Here is a 14,191-nt window from a genome sequence, read left to right on the forward strand (position 1 = left end):
GACACAGTGCCTAGCCGTGGTTCTCGCCACATTTTTTACCATAAAACATAATTAATATGTTAGCTGGCAGACAAATTTGCCATTTTATATATATATCCCAGTTGATGCGTTAACATGCACATTTTTCCCTAGCAATTACAATATTCCTGGTAGAAAGAATTACCCCTATAATCATATTTCAATAATAGTTGAATGATGTTAATCTTGTGTTGTTTTGAAGTAACTATTCAACGCCCATGAGAACACAAAAGATGCTGGCTGAGAAGGTGACCCCCTGCATTTGCGGGGCTAGACTTCAACTCTATGATGCAAACAATGTGTTTTTATTTTCACTTCTAAATCTCGTCAATTATAATTATGATCCGCCATATAATTATTTGTGCAAGTTATTCAGTCTGCGTGGAAGAAAGTGGTGCCTCGTTTGGCTCTTGTTTTAGTAATCCTACATAACTAAGTAGGTGATCCCGCTAAGCTATTTATCTCAACAGCACACATGTCACATCAACATGCAAACATGTATGGCAAGAAGCCCGCCTAAACATGGTAAAGCATATGTATTTTCAATTTTAGTTCACATATTATTGATCAAAATATCTATAATCCATCCAATCAAATATAATTAGAATATATTGCAACAAATCCTGAAGGGTAACATCTAGTTTAATATAGTAGATAGTGCCTTGCCTTGTCAGTCAAGCATGGTGTTGCTATAACCTAGCTATTCCCTCCAATCAACTTTAATTGTACTAAACCATCGACAAGTACTGCTATGGATTGGGGGAGTATTAAAGTTCAAAAAAAAAAACAAGCTTATTCTCCAATTTAATTATCAAGCTAGGGCAACTAGTTGCTACATAAATATTAAGAGTGGTTGTTATGTTCTGTATACAAAAAAAAAATGCTTCCAAAAGTTAGAACATGACTTTTTTTATCAGATGCGTGATTAAGCTAACTAATCAAGCTGACCCCACAGTGAAAAATCCTAGAAATTAGAGCGCATCACGCAGCGCACGTGGTTCAATACTATTTTGGAGCTTCTAGGCCCTTTGAATTTTTCAGCTGCCCCCACACCCACTGCAGGGCGCCTATATTTTCTGTCTTTATTCCTTTTCACGAGTTGGTGCATGGAGTACATTTCAACACACAATGACCTTAGCTTGACGACCAATCTGCAACGCTATTAGAAGGAGGAAGGTTCGTCTCTCGTCGGGCGCTTCAACAATATCACGGGAATGGTCAAATCCAGGATATGCCACTCGTGCGCATTCGCTATCGATCCCATCCCACCATGCAAACAGTCTTTTTACCGTTCCGGCCTTGTCCAACCCCCCTTGGCATCCATCTGCGTGTCCTCTAAGACAACCCCTACCCCCCCTTGGAATCCTCTCTCTCTCTCTCTCTCTCTCTCTCTCTCTCTCCCTCCCTCTCTCTCTCATGACGCATGCATGTGATCCGTGGTACTCCCTCCGTTCCTAAATACTTGTCCTTCTAGGCATTTCAACAAGCGACTAAATACGGAGCAAAATGAGTGAATCTACACTTTGAAATATGTCTACATACATCTGTATGTAGTAGTCATTTGAAATGTCTAGAAAGACAAATATTTAGGAACGGAGGGAGTACATGTGAGGCGGAGGAAGCCGCCTTCAGCAGACTACGGGTCAAAGTGAGGCACGATTATCCTAGCCTAGTATATAACCCTGGGTGTAACTTGTAAAACTCTTTTCAGCTACTTCCCCTCTCTCTACCTCTAGCTCGAGCTCAACATAGCACGGCAATGGAGAATTACCCCATTTTCTTTGGGACGCAGCCCTCATCTTCCACCTCCAATCCATACCACTTCGTGGCAGGAGCGAGCAGCCATGACCATCTCCATCACCATGGTCAAGCAGCTGGCAATAACACCGGCGGCGGCGGCTTGAATCAAGGCCTCTTCCTGGGGTCCAAGCAGGAGGAGCCCTCTGAATCAAAGGATGGTGGCGATGATGGTGCAGGAAGTAGTTCACAGGGCGGTGGCGGGGAGGCGGACGTTGTCGTCGGGAAGAAGAAAGGCGAGAAGAGGGAGCGGCGGCCGCGGTTCGCGTTCCAGACGCGCAGCCAGGTCGACATCCTCGACGACGGCTACCGGTGGAGGAAGTACGGGCAGAAGGCCGTCAAGAACAACAACTTCCCCAGGTCTGTAAATCCGTGCCCTAATTTCTCATGTGACACCTTGACTTGCTGATCCTGACTGATCGATGATCAAATTGTTTTGATGTTTGGTATACTTCTAGATGTTGTTTGGGACTTCTAACCATTGATTGTTTCTCCTTTTGGGTTCCTTTTTCCATTTGTTTGGCGTGCAATTTCATTTCATGTTTTTGATGGGCATGAAGCAGAAAGTAGGTGAGAGCTATTGGAGTCCCAGTGAATCTTCCAAGCTCTGGTAGTGGTTGCCTACATGTGATAACGACATGTCTCATCCTCATCATCTAGTCTAGGCGTATGAAAAAGCTAGCTAAGTTCCACGTGATTTTGATGGGCATCGCCAATAAATAGAGAGCTGATGGCGATCGAATTTGACTAGGAATAATTTGAACCATCAGTTAGAGGTGGATTGAACGCTGCACATTATCTACTCCTTATGTCTATAGATTATCCTAACTAAGTCACCATATTAGCATGCCACCTGGAGCACAAAAGACAGTCTTTTTGGGATTACCGACTACAGACGCTGTCTGGCCTTTTCCTCTCTAGGGGCCTGGGTTATGCTTATATTATTTACTAGCTAGGCAACTAGCAGACTGACCCGTGCATTTACGCGGCTAGCTAGATTTCATACATGCTAGCTAGATCTCATACATGAAACTGTAAATGATGGTGATATGGAAAAAATATCTGTGAAGAATAAAATTATTCTATTTTTATATAAAAGCCTTATATACGTTAATCGCTGGTGTTAGAAAAGTGCAGCCACCAGGATTCCTCTCAACCAAAATATATGACGATGTGATATATTGTTGATATTTTTAGATGCTAATGCTAATAACAATGCATTTGGCTTACATTTTAAGCATACTTTACATGATTTGTTGCTTGCAACATTTTTTTATCAATACTCTCTCAGTCCCTCTTGTTATATTTTCTTTTCTCTGATGATGGACGTTACTGTTTTAGTTATTTCACTTGCCCATCTATGTCAACGTAGTTATCAATAAGGAAGAGAGAATAAGTCACATGGTTACTGCTAGATCTTCAGTGTCATCATCTCGGCAAAGACGCGCATGTACTTCAACCTCTATTCATAATTAGTATATTTGATGGCCTTTCCTATAGGTTTCCTAGCAATGAATGTAATTATCGGTTTATATTGACTGGGAATTTATATATGTAATAGGAAATTTCATTTCACGCAGCTTCCCGGCTCACATTTATAGCATAACCAAAAAAAAACTATCATATACTCAACATGATTTGTTCATTTCAATCTTTACATTTAGCTTCATTCGTATGATATGCCACTTGCATATATATCACACATTCAAAACGACCTGACTCTTTCCATGTCTTGCACGTGGTCCTCGTATAAGCATACACTACTGGGTTCTTCAAAATCTACTCTTTTAGTCTCACCCCCAATTGCCATGAACTTTGAAAGTGACTGACAATTCAAGAATTACCAAGCTTGACTCTTTTATACTGGAGTAAAATGTTGTTTCCATATAATCGAATCCACTAAGGTTTATACATTTAACAAATCCAAGAATGTCGATACATCGGATGTGTGTTGCTTGGTGTGTAACTGCTTGATGTTAATCCTCGATCACTACATACTCCATGATATTGAATGGAAATTAATTTGTTTGAGTATAATTAGCAGTTATATATTTGTGGAAACTTTCCATAACATATTGCTTCCCTTTGCTTCGTAGTATGTGACTAATATTTTTCAACATAACCAAGACAACTTTACTACATAACTGACTTCCAAACTTTATTGTTGCAGAACAACAATATTTAGCTTCCAGGTCTAGTACAAGCTTATATCCTATTTAATTCTCAAAATGTACTATTTTATTGTCGGTTACAACTGTTGTGAACTTTGCAAATGACATGCAATTCAAGCATATATACCTTAGTTAAATCCATGCAGGTTGACCCTTTTAACTAATCCATACATATTGACCCATCTAAAACATGATGAGTTTCTTGTTGGTCCTCTGTCACTGCAAACTACATGATACCAAATGTAAATAAAATAGCTTTTTTGTTCCACATTTCAATTTAGTTTGACTGTACATATAAATCCATTTGTTCATGGTAACAAATTATTGGTTTACCCATTTTTGACCATAATAATGGAGTACAAAAATCAATTGGCTATATTTTATTTCTGATCAGACTAATCCATGCATATTGAGATATCTAAGACAAGTTGTGTTTGGTGTTGGTCTTCTATCATTGCAAACTACATGATACCAAATGGAGATCAAATCGTTTTTCAAAAATTGTGCATATACACCCAATCACTCAGAGTAAACAATTAAATGTGTTTAGCTATATGTCACCATAATAATGGAGTACGAATATCAAATTTGGATATGTTTTATTTCTGATCAAACTATGTACGTGAAAAGAGTTCTATATCTTTACCTACTGTTTATATCGTTACCTACTGACAGAAGAGTAGAATATAGCTCTTCTGTCAAGAAGTTCATTCTTAAATTTAGCTATTTGTAACCCTAATACTAATAGTCATCGTATATCTTTACCTATTGTTTTGCATGAACTGAGAGAATAGCACAATAAATATCTATCAGTGACTAACTTATATACTTGCTAAAATAAATCATAGTATAGTAGAAGAGGTCATATTGTTTAGTTGATTAGAAATAAGGCATGCACAACATAGTCTGATTCGTATGTAAACCATTGTCCAATTAATGCCCAAGTCATTGTCAATTAAAATTCTTGCTGATGTTAGAGGTGGCGTTATCCATGTTCTACCATTGTCATACACAATGCGTTGATTTGTGATTGCTCTGATATAACAACCTTTATATGAGATATTGATATGTATGTCTAATTGTTAATTGAATTTAAATCAAAGCCATTACCACATATGATGGAAGGACTATTTAGCTTATTTGGACGAAAATGGTGGCTTAATTGCCTCTTCTTTTAATAATTACATAATAGATAGATAGATAGATAGATAGATAGTCTCATCTAACATCGGCGCAAGAAATAGACGACTTATGTGTATGTTGATGCATGTCTTAATTAAATTTATACACTTTCAAAAATAATATAATACTTCAAGTAACAAATATTTAAGGCGGACCAAAAAATGAGATAAAATGACAAATACCAAATATTTATTAGACTTCAATCCTTAAGAACAACGATTTACCATTGTGTTATAGGCTTTTTTTCCAGAACAATTAGATCTTAAAAAATTGTTGATATGGCACATCACGGTAATCTTATTATGAACCATCCCAACATAGGAAATATATTAATGTCAATTGAATTGCAAGAGATTAAAGCAATGAATGATGAATCATTTTGTTACTAGTCATACATCTAAAAACATATACCAATTGATAATGCTTGGATGACTTTAGTGAACCTCCTTGGATTGTAAAAATGAATAACAATGGAAGAAAAGGAGCACAAGATCCTACATAGATACATATAAGAAATTGGTTGGATTCCTGCATGAATGGTGTACATAGAGCTTTCCATAGAAATTTTCTACTGCCATTCTTGTGCTCCCTACTCCAAGTCTAGCCCCCCCCCCCCCTCACTTATTGCTAAAAGGCTTTGCTGCTGGTCTTATGATCCATGTAGCACAATAGCCTTTAAAAAAGTACTGACTTGTTTGTTACATGCAGGAGCTACTACCGGTGCACGCACCAAGGATGCAACGTGAAGAAGCAGGTGCAACGGCTATCACGGGACGAAGGTGTGGTGGTAACGACATACGAAGGCACCCACACGCACCCAATCGAGAAGTCCAATGACAACTTCGAGCACATACTCACCCAGATGCAGGTCTACTCAGGCATCAACAACGTCTCCCAAACCTTTGGCAACCAACACATGTTTCAATGAACATCACATGCAAGGCTAAACAATGCCTATGCACGCTCGCAGAGATTATCTTGATTTGTACATTAACCCTAGACATGTGAAAACGTAAAAGAGTAATAAAGCGTGATGCCATAGCTAGATAGATGCAGGTTACTCATGCGAGTTTTTTTTTCATTCCTTTGTTGATGTTTTTTTTAATTGTAGATGAACTATATATTATGGACTAATCGATCAGTACAAACACATAAAGTATTAGCACCTCGGGGGTATGTGTGCACTAGTGTTGTACAGCTCCTCATCATCCATTTCAGATCTAGTATAAAATCATCCATATCATATCCACGATGCATTTATGCATGTGTTTGTTTTCAATTTTTCACATCAGTATGACCTGTTTAAGTTGTACTTGTTTGGTTGTATTATTCCGATCGAAAATGATGAAATACATATGTGAAACAATCTCTATCAGAATATGTCCATGCACATATGAGATATGACCACATGAGGACCCCTTTTTCGTGACCAAAACACAAAAACGCAATAATTGTACTTGGTCTATAATGTGAGTATAGAGCAAACTTGGGCTTGGTATAAGCGAAGGGTTTGATATTGAAGTTGAACAATTGTAACAGGGGCTTAATATAGTGTGGTAACGGAAATAGATTATACGAAGTTGGTAGTCAAATACACGGGGTCAAGGGAGGGGCAGGCTAAACGCCTGCGAGAGGGGTGTCTAGATTGGGTGTGGTGGTTGGCCAGGGATGTTTTCAAAGCTAGCCTCAACCGTCTTTGTCACCGGATGTATTCTATTGACTAGTACACGGGGAGAAGCAAGTAAGGGTTCCAGGAAACGCAGCACTCGTCGAACTCTATAATCAAACCACGTCTCATTGTCTACTTTTCTACAATGGCCCAATCATTAAATTCCTAGCATAAATCCACATCATCTGCTGGATTGGAGCCATGACTAGGTATCAGCACCTCCATGGGATGGAGATAGTGGACCGAGGAGAGCTCGCGTAGACGAGCAGCAGCATATAGGAAACTAGTAGAGTTGATGCGAAAAGTGATGGGAGCGATAAAATGTGTGTTGAAAGCATGGAAACTGGCAAGTGGGTTGAGAGGGGCGGCATGTCTCAAGATGGAAAGACGAGCGGCTTTGCGCGGGTGGAAATAGACAGGGAAAGAAGAGCAAGAGGAGGGATTTTAGTAGAATTATTAATCCGCTGGTTATGGTGATCGAGTGGGCTTTTGTGCCTACTACAAAATTACTTATGGTTATCAGAAAACAAGGCCCATCTATAACTCATGTTGCTCGCCTACAAAGCAGCGGCACATGGGCCAGGCCCACAGGCATTCACGTCTCTTTTTTCTTCTGTTTCATTTTCAATTGCTTTTTTTTTGTTTCTTTTCATCCATACTTTGTGTTGAAAATACACAAATTCATATTAGAGATAGATGAGCACTTTTTTTAAAGGAATTATACAAAAAAGGTGTCGATGTATTTTATTTTTTGAATTTTTTTTCATTTGTTTTTTAGCTTTTCACATAACTATAAAAAAATATTCAAACTTTAATGTCATTGTGCATATTATGAACGTTTATCATGTATTAAACGATATTCCACATGTTTAAAAACTAGGTTTATCATGTATTTTCAAATATTCATCACATATTTTAAAATATACATCATGTTAAAAAATGGTAAATATGTATTGAAAAGTGTTCTTAGTGAATTTGAAAAAAAATCATTGTGAATCGAGAAATATATCAACTTAAAAAATGTTCATGGTGCATTTCGAAAATTTAATCACCTTTTAAAAATGTTTGTCATGTTTTCAAAGAGTGTTTGCCAGGAAAAACAAGAAGTCCAAAAAACATAGGAAAGAGTGAAAAACACAAGAAAAGGGTAAAAACTAGAACATAAAATAAATAGGGGACAATAAAATGGAAATTAAATAATTAAATATTTGAAATACACTATGATCATCTTTGTAATGCCTAGTAAACACTTTTTTTATTACATGCTTAATAATTTTTAGATATACGATAACCAATTTGTAATACACAACAAAAAAATAAACAGTGATGAACAATTTTTAATATAGGATGAATATTTTATGAATACCCCATGAATTTTTCTAAATTAAACGAACATTTTTTAAAGTACGTTAACATTTTTTAATCATGTGAACATTTTTAGAGAAAAATACATGAATGTTTTCAATTACATAAGCATTTAGATAAAAGATACATGTATAGTTTTGTTTGATATATGAACACATTCTAAAACTATATAAAAAGTACTTTTCAAATGCATGCTGAACATTTTTTAAATACAAGACGGACAATTTTGAAAACCACCATGAACATTTTTGCATGAGAACAAAAAATGGGAACTAAAATAAAGGAAAAAAGATGAGAACATAAAGATTTAAAAGGAAGTATGGAAAAGAAACGAACATAAGTAGGTAAATCAAAAATAAGAAAATGGTTTTGAAAAGCAGCATATGAGGCCGGCCGCGAGTCTCTGACAAAACCGAACCCAACCACTCGAACCAAGCGAATACGCTAAAAATGAAAGGAACCCAGCTACAAAAAGAAAACTGTTATGAAAGGAAAACCGCTTGAGGTAAAAAGTCCCGCCACAGGCCGGCGTGAACTTGCCTTGTCTAAGTTTGTAACAAAATTCTTTTGAAATATATTCAGGTGGGGGCTTGATGGTCGTGGCCCACGAACTGGCTGCTGTAGGCGAGCGCTAACTCAAACTCCCAGTAAGCGAGAAATAGGCTTAGTAATGGCATATCTATATTGATGCAGAATTTGACAAGGATGAGTGTTCTTCACAACTGTCTAAAAAGATGCATGTATTGGTGGTACATAATACTACATAGAATGATTGAGACTACAAGTGACTGATAAACACGACAAAGCACGGAGCATAACTACTGAGCTACCGATGATCGACCGAGTGCAAATAAGTAGACGAGCGACCTGAACCCTAACGAATGTCCAATCCTCTACCAGATGAAACACAGCCAGACGCCATTCTGCAGTAGTCTAAAACTCACAGTGCCTTCTCATCCCAGGAACTGGTGTTCAGAGGTTAATCAGGTCATCTTTCTTCTTGTCCTGCTTTTGGGCCCCATCCGCATCCTCCTGGGAGCTGCTGCTCCCTCCCTTCTTGCCGAATATCATCTCCTCGAGGTCATCGAGCATTCCGTCGTCTTCCCCAGCAGGCTTTGCTCGAGCACCGGCCGGTTTTCGGACCAGGGCCTCTTCGCTGCCGACGGCGGTGGCATCCTCGTGTTCCGCTTCTGCGGCGATCGGTACGACCAACGGCTCTTGCTCCGCGTGCGCTGGCGCCACGGGTTTCTTCATCTCTTCGTATCGGGATAGCACTTTCTGGATCTCGTCGTTCACGGTTAGGGCCTCGAAGAGCATGGCCTCGTTGTCCCCGGCCGTCTCGACGAATCTCTGGATGGTGTGTTGGGATTGGTAGCACTGTTGCACAAGGGTGTTCGTCAAGTCGTCCTGTGCAAGTAACAGAACTAGTCAACAAAAACATAAGACTAGCACTTCACCATTGTAAATGTATGCAACAACAACAACAACAACAAAGCCTTTAGTCCCAAACAAGTTGGGGTAGGCTAGAGGTGAAACCCATAAGATCTCGCAACCAACTCATGGCTCTGGCACATGGATAGCAAGCTTCCACGCACCCCTGTCCACCATTGTAAATGTATGCCCTAACAAAAATCTACCTCAAACTAGTAAAATAACATGTAAAACACAGTCTGATTACTGAAGTAAGTATTCCATGTTGCAGGATATTTTGAGCGCACACCTTGCTTTCACACAAGTTCAAATATACCTCCAGTGAATGCAATCACTATCAAGGAACATAGTATCAAGCTCAATTAAGCACTAATGAGTGACTCTTCAATTCTGATTTATAGCTAAATGATTCGCAAAAGGACAAAAATAGTTTTTCTAATGTATTGCAAACTTGCTCATTAGGACTTGTGATAGCTCAGAAAATTGCAGCAATGTTGTCTCGGAATGGTAGATGGTATGCATTTAGAAACAAAATTTGAATGCTAGATTATAACATATTCAGGAACAGAGTGGAACTTCAGAGTTCAGAGTATCTCATAACAGAGTTCTACGAGCATGAAATAGAATAAATATAACACAAGGCACCGGCAGCAGAACCAAATAATAATAATAATAATGCGCTACTGGTATTTAAATAAAATGTTCACCAGAAAAACTCCATGAAGAACCAGTCCAGCTATTGTGTGAAGTGAATTAGTGTACTCCAGTCAAAAGGTATTTATGCGAACTTGGGAGGAAGCTACACAAAGTCCAGTTACCTGCAAAGCATCCTGCTGAGGGGAAGATGAAAGAACGGTTGAAAGAAGCTCTATGCTGTTACGCGCAACATCAAAAGCTTCTTTTGTTTCTTCAGCAGTATATGTATGCATATGCACGTCTTCAAAGGTCTGCTGCGTGAAGTTTGCGCCAACTTCAGCTTCAGCAACTGAGCGTGGTGGAGTAAATATGGGCGCCAAGCTCTCATTGTCGCGTCCAGGAAACCGCACTCCTCTTGATTTCAGACTCTGCAGAAAATATATATTAGCTAGTTGTCGACTCCACTGCCTTGGTTACTAAAGCATAATATATTTTTCACTTAAAAGATAAATCATATGGATTTACAGTACTGCCATCAAACTGGACACCGAGACAACGAATTATTTGACTCGAAAATTTCTTGAGTAGATGTCAATGCTGCTGCCAAAAATTGTTCACCCCAATTTCTTCAACCATGAAGCCGTGAAAAATATGACCACCACAAATTATCACTCTTCACTTGTAAAACACAAAAGTATGAAACATATTAAAGCACAAGAGTGAGAAGCGTAAAGTAAAAAAGCACTGAGCTTATTGCATAGTACTGTACTTTCTTACTTGCAGGTATTAAGGGGGTGGTACAGTATAGGGAATGACCAAATGGTAACAGTGGAATGATTCATGCTGCCAAGATCATCACTCTTCCTTCAGACTGACGGAAGCTTCTTTTTACTTTACGCTTCAATAGCACTGAGCTTCTTTTTTTTATAGTGGAGATTGACGGAAGCTAATAGTATGTTAGTGGATCTAAATGTGTAATTTTAAATATTTACCGTGATGCACCCAGTTTTATCTGTAATTCAAACAACAATTTCATTCTGAAGTTGTTTCATCTCATGATAATTTGAGATAAAACCGGGTGCTTCCCTCTATCTTCGATCTTTGAAAAGCACCGACTAATTGATGGCATGTGCTTTTACTTAACTGTTGCTTCCACATTATCACTCCATCATCAAAATTTAAGATGAAGTTCAGTTTTTTTTTTCTGAATTTAGTGCCTCCTATTTGTTCCTGTAACTACAGCATGACAGTTTCAGAAATGACTGCTTCAGTACCCCGTAGGTTCCACACCTATACATTCAGTAATGTTTCTTTGCCAAAAATGACTCCAAACGTAAAACGACTCCTTCCTTTATAACAGTAGTTATGGACTTAAATTACTTCTATAACATGTTGATGTTTTGGTAGAATATAATTTAGTTATTCTCTATATGGTTTGCGTCTTTTTTCTGAAATAGTCACGACATATAGTTTTCAGGTGACAACCAAAAGGGGTGAAGCCAATATAATGCAATCAAATTAACCATGCATTCCTCAACTACTGCTTTATCTATATGTGAATATAAAGGTTAATTTAGTAGGTCAATATACCCATAAAACTGCTCACATTGTGTGTATTTCTAGCATTATGTTGAGTTCTGAAGGAAAGTACTGAACATTTTTATTTTACTAGTAGCCAGATTTCAGAGATGTGGTATGTAATTACCATTCTACAAATCTACAGTATTTCTACTAACTGGGTAATTTGTATCTGTTCTGTTCATCATCTTGAGCTGAGACTCTTATATAGTATATATTGATCTTCTTTTCACCCTAGGTCTCAACCATAGTCTGTCGATATTCTACCAAAAATCACATGCTGGCTACCCATTCATGCAGATATCTTCAGTTACTTCAACCTTTTGGTCCTAAATTAGACTGCTTTCTGTACTTACATTGCAAAGCACATCAGGCTATTTGGGCCAACTTTTCATTGACCAAGAAATGAAAATATAGGCTCTCATTGCTACGAGACAGAATCAGGCAACTAGAATGTGATACACCAATTCCTCAGGTACCTTGTATGTCTCCTCATAGACCGGCAGGTAGCGGAGCTCCTCGCCGGACTCTCCCCAGGCCTCAATCAGCATAAGCGCCTTGTTCCTGTTATTCACCACGGTCAGCGGATCATCCACCAACCTGACCATCTCATCGAGAACCCTCTCGGCGGCGACCTCGGAGAACACCTTCTCGCAGTTCTTGGTGACGGTCTCGAGAAGTGACAGGGTGAGGAACTGGACCCTTGCATCCTTGAGCACGAGCCGTTTCTTGACCCCGCGGACCAGATCCACGCTGCTCACCTTCCCGGCGTTGATGAGGTCGCAGATCTCCAGGTTCATGGCCCAGTCGGGCCCCTCCAGGGTCTCGGAGGTGGCGTCCTCGACGACCTTGTCGGCGGGAGTCTGCCCCAGGAAGAGCTCCCTCATCTTGAAGCTCATGGAGCTCATGCCGGCCGTCATCTTCTTGCCCACCTCCGTCCCGGTGATCTTGAGCTGCTCGCTCAGCGCCGTCACCTTCTCCATCAGGTTATGGTCGCCCATCTTGGCTGCTAAACCACCCAAATTTCAAAATAAACAAAAAATAATCAGCAAGAGGCATGGTATAATAACTAATCTCAAACTTGTGCAACCCCATGGCCTTGGCCTGTCTGTCACTTATTTACAGACAGCATTGTTCCTACGATTCAATTCAGCGAAAACAAATGCGCTAACAGGCACAGTGCAGCTAGATTCAGTGTCAAATTTGAACAGTCAAGACATGTTGTAGCAGTAGTAGAATCAAGAACAGTCAAGACATTGCTATAACGCGGCAAACAAATCTGCAACGAACGGAAATGCATCTACGGGCAATGAAAAACATATCGTAGGAGAACAAGAAGAAGAGTTCATCGGTCAGAATCTCATTTCTTGCCACTAGGGTGGGTGCATGTAGCTCAGTCAGACGACCTTCCAGGCACCGCGCAGCTAGATTCAGTGTCAAATTTGGACAGCCAACAAGCTCTTTTTGGAGAGAGAAAAAAAATCTCATTCTACTAGCAGCTAGCAAATCTGCACCGAGCGAATGTGCCTACGCGTTGACTGACGGGCCGGGGGATCTCTGGCGGCCGGCGGCCGGGGAAGCGGAGGAAACGAAGACGGAGGGGTGGGAGAGCTCACCGCGGCGGGTTCCGGGGAAGACCAGATCTGGCGGGCGGCGGCGGCGGCGGAGAGGGAGAGAAGCTGCAGAGTCAGCGGCGGGGCGGCGGCGGCGGCGGAGAGGGAGAGAAGCTGCAGAGTCAGCGGCGGGGCGGCGGCTGGAGCTCCACTTCTGTTCCTGCCCAAATCCCACACGTTCGGCCGTTCTGAAGTCTGAACCCGCGTGAACAGTACTACTCACTCTCTCCCTCCCTCCACACACGTTTTTCTGACATCACACTTGTAAAAAAAAATGTCTTACATTATGAGACGGCGGAGGATATAGTAATGTTTCAAGATAACTGTTAACGAGTTCAAACAAGGGCATGCATGTTCGGAGCCCCTCTCCCTCCGCGGAGCTGCAGTTGAAAATCGCGGAGCTGCTGTTCTTGCTCTTGGATCACTGCGGAAATAAGCTATTGAACTACTCCTAGAAGGCATTAAGGGACTGTTTCAAAAAAAGAAAAAAAAAAGCATTATGGGACTTTCCCAATCTATTTTAACATCTGTAGCACAATTGTGATACAAATAGCGCACCCACACAATTGGGTTTTGGTGAAATAGTTAGTCAAAAAATGTTCATCGCATACTAAAAAGAGTTCTCATGCATTAATAACTATTCATGATGCACTAAAAAGATTCACTATATATTAAAAAATGTTTATCATTCATTTTTAAAAGGTTACAGTGTAGTTACAAATGTTCATCAC

The 14,191-nt window shown here is 39.8% G+C and overlaps 2 protein-coding genes across 3 annotated transcripts; one reads left to right on the forward strand and one right to left on the reverse strand.

The window, feature by feature from the left end:
• The first annotated feature begins 1,670 nt into the window (after positions 1 to 1,670).
• LOC119366771 (probable WRKY transcription factor 75) lies at positions 1,671 to 6,395 on the forward strand. Its single transcript, XM_037632493.1, has 2 exons — positions 1,671 to 2,175; positions 5,877 to 6,395. Exons 1-2 carry the CDS (start codon positions 1,778 to 1,780, stop codon positions 6,094 to 6,096), a joined length of 618 nt encoding a protein of 205 aa, XP_037488390.1. The 5' UTR covers positions 1,671 to 1,777; the 3' UTR covers positions 6,097 to 6,395.
• Positions 6,396 to 8,863: 2,468 nt separating this feature from the next.
• LOC119361691 (TOM1-like protein 1) lies at positions 8,864 to 13,650 on the reverse strand. Of its 2 annotated transcripts, none has more exons than XM_037626823.1 (4): positions 13,464 to 13,650; positions 12,327 to 12,853; positions 10,452 to 10,697; positions 8,864 to 9,609 (listed from the first exon to the last, which is right to left on the reverse strand). In XM_037626823.1, the coding sequence occupies exons 2-4, from the start codon at positions 12,846 to 12,848 to the stop codon at positions 9,175 to 9,177; spliced, it is 1,203 nt and encodes a 400-aa protein (XP_037482720.1). In that variant the 5' UTR covers positions 12,849 to 12,853; positions 13,464 to 13,650; the 3' UTR covers positions 8,864 to 9,174. The 2 variants fall into 2 exon arrangements, with proteins under 2 accessions (XP_037482720.1, XP_037482719.1); XM_037626822.1 differs by having other exon boundaries at positions 12,327 to 12,856; positions 13,464 to 13,649.
• Positions 13,651 to 14,191: the final 541 nt, after the last annotated feature.

Source organism: Triticum dicoccoides, chromosome 2B, assembly GCF_002162155.2.
Source record: "Triticum dicoccoides isolate Atlit2015 ecotype Zavitan chromosome 2B, WEW_v2.0, whole genome shotgun sequence".
In the NCBI taxonomy this organism is placed as follows: Eukaryota; Viridiplantae; Streptophyta; class Magnoliopsida; order Poales; family Poaceae; genus Triticum; species Triticum dicoccoides.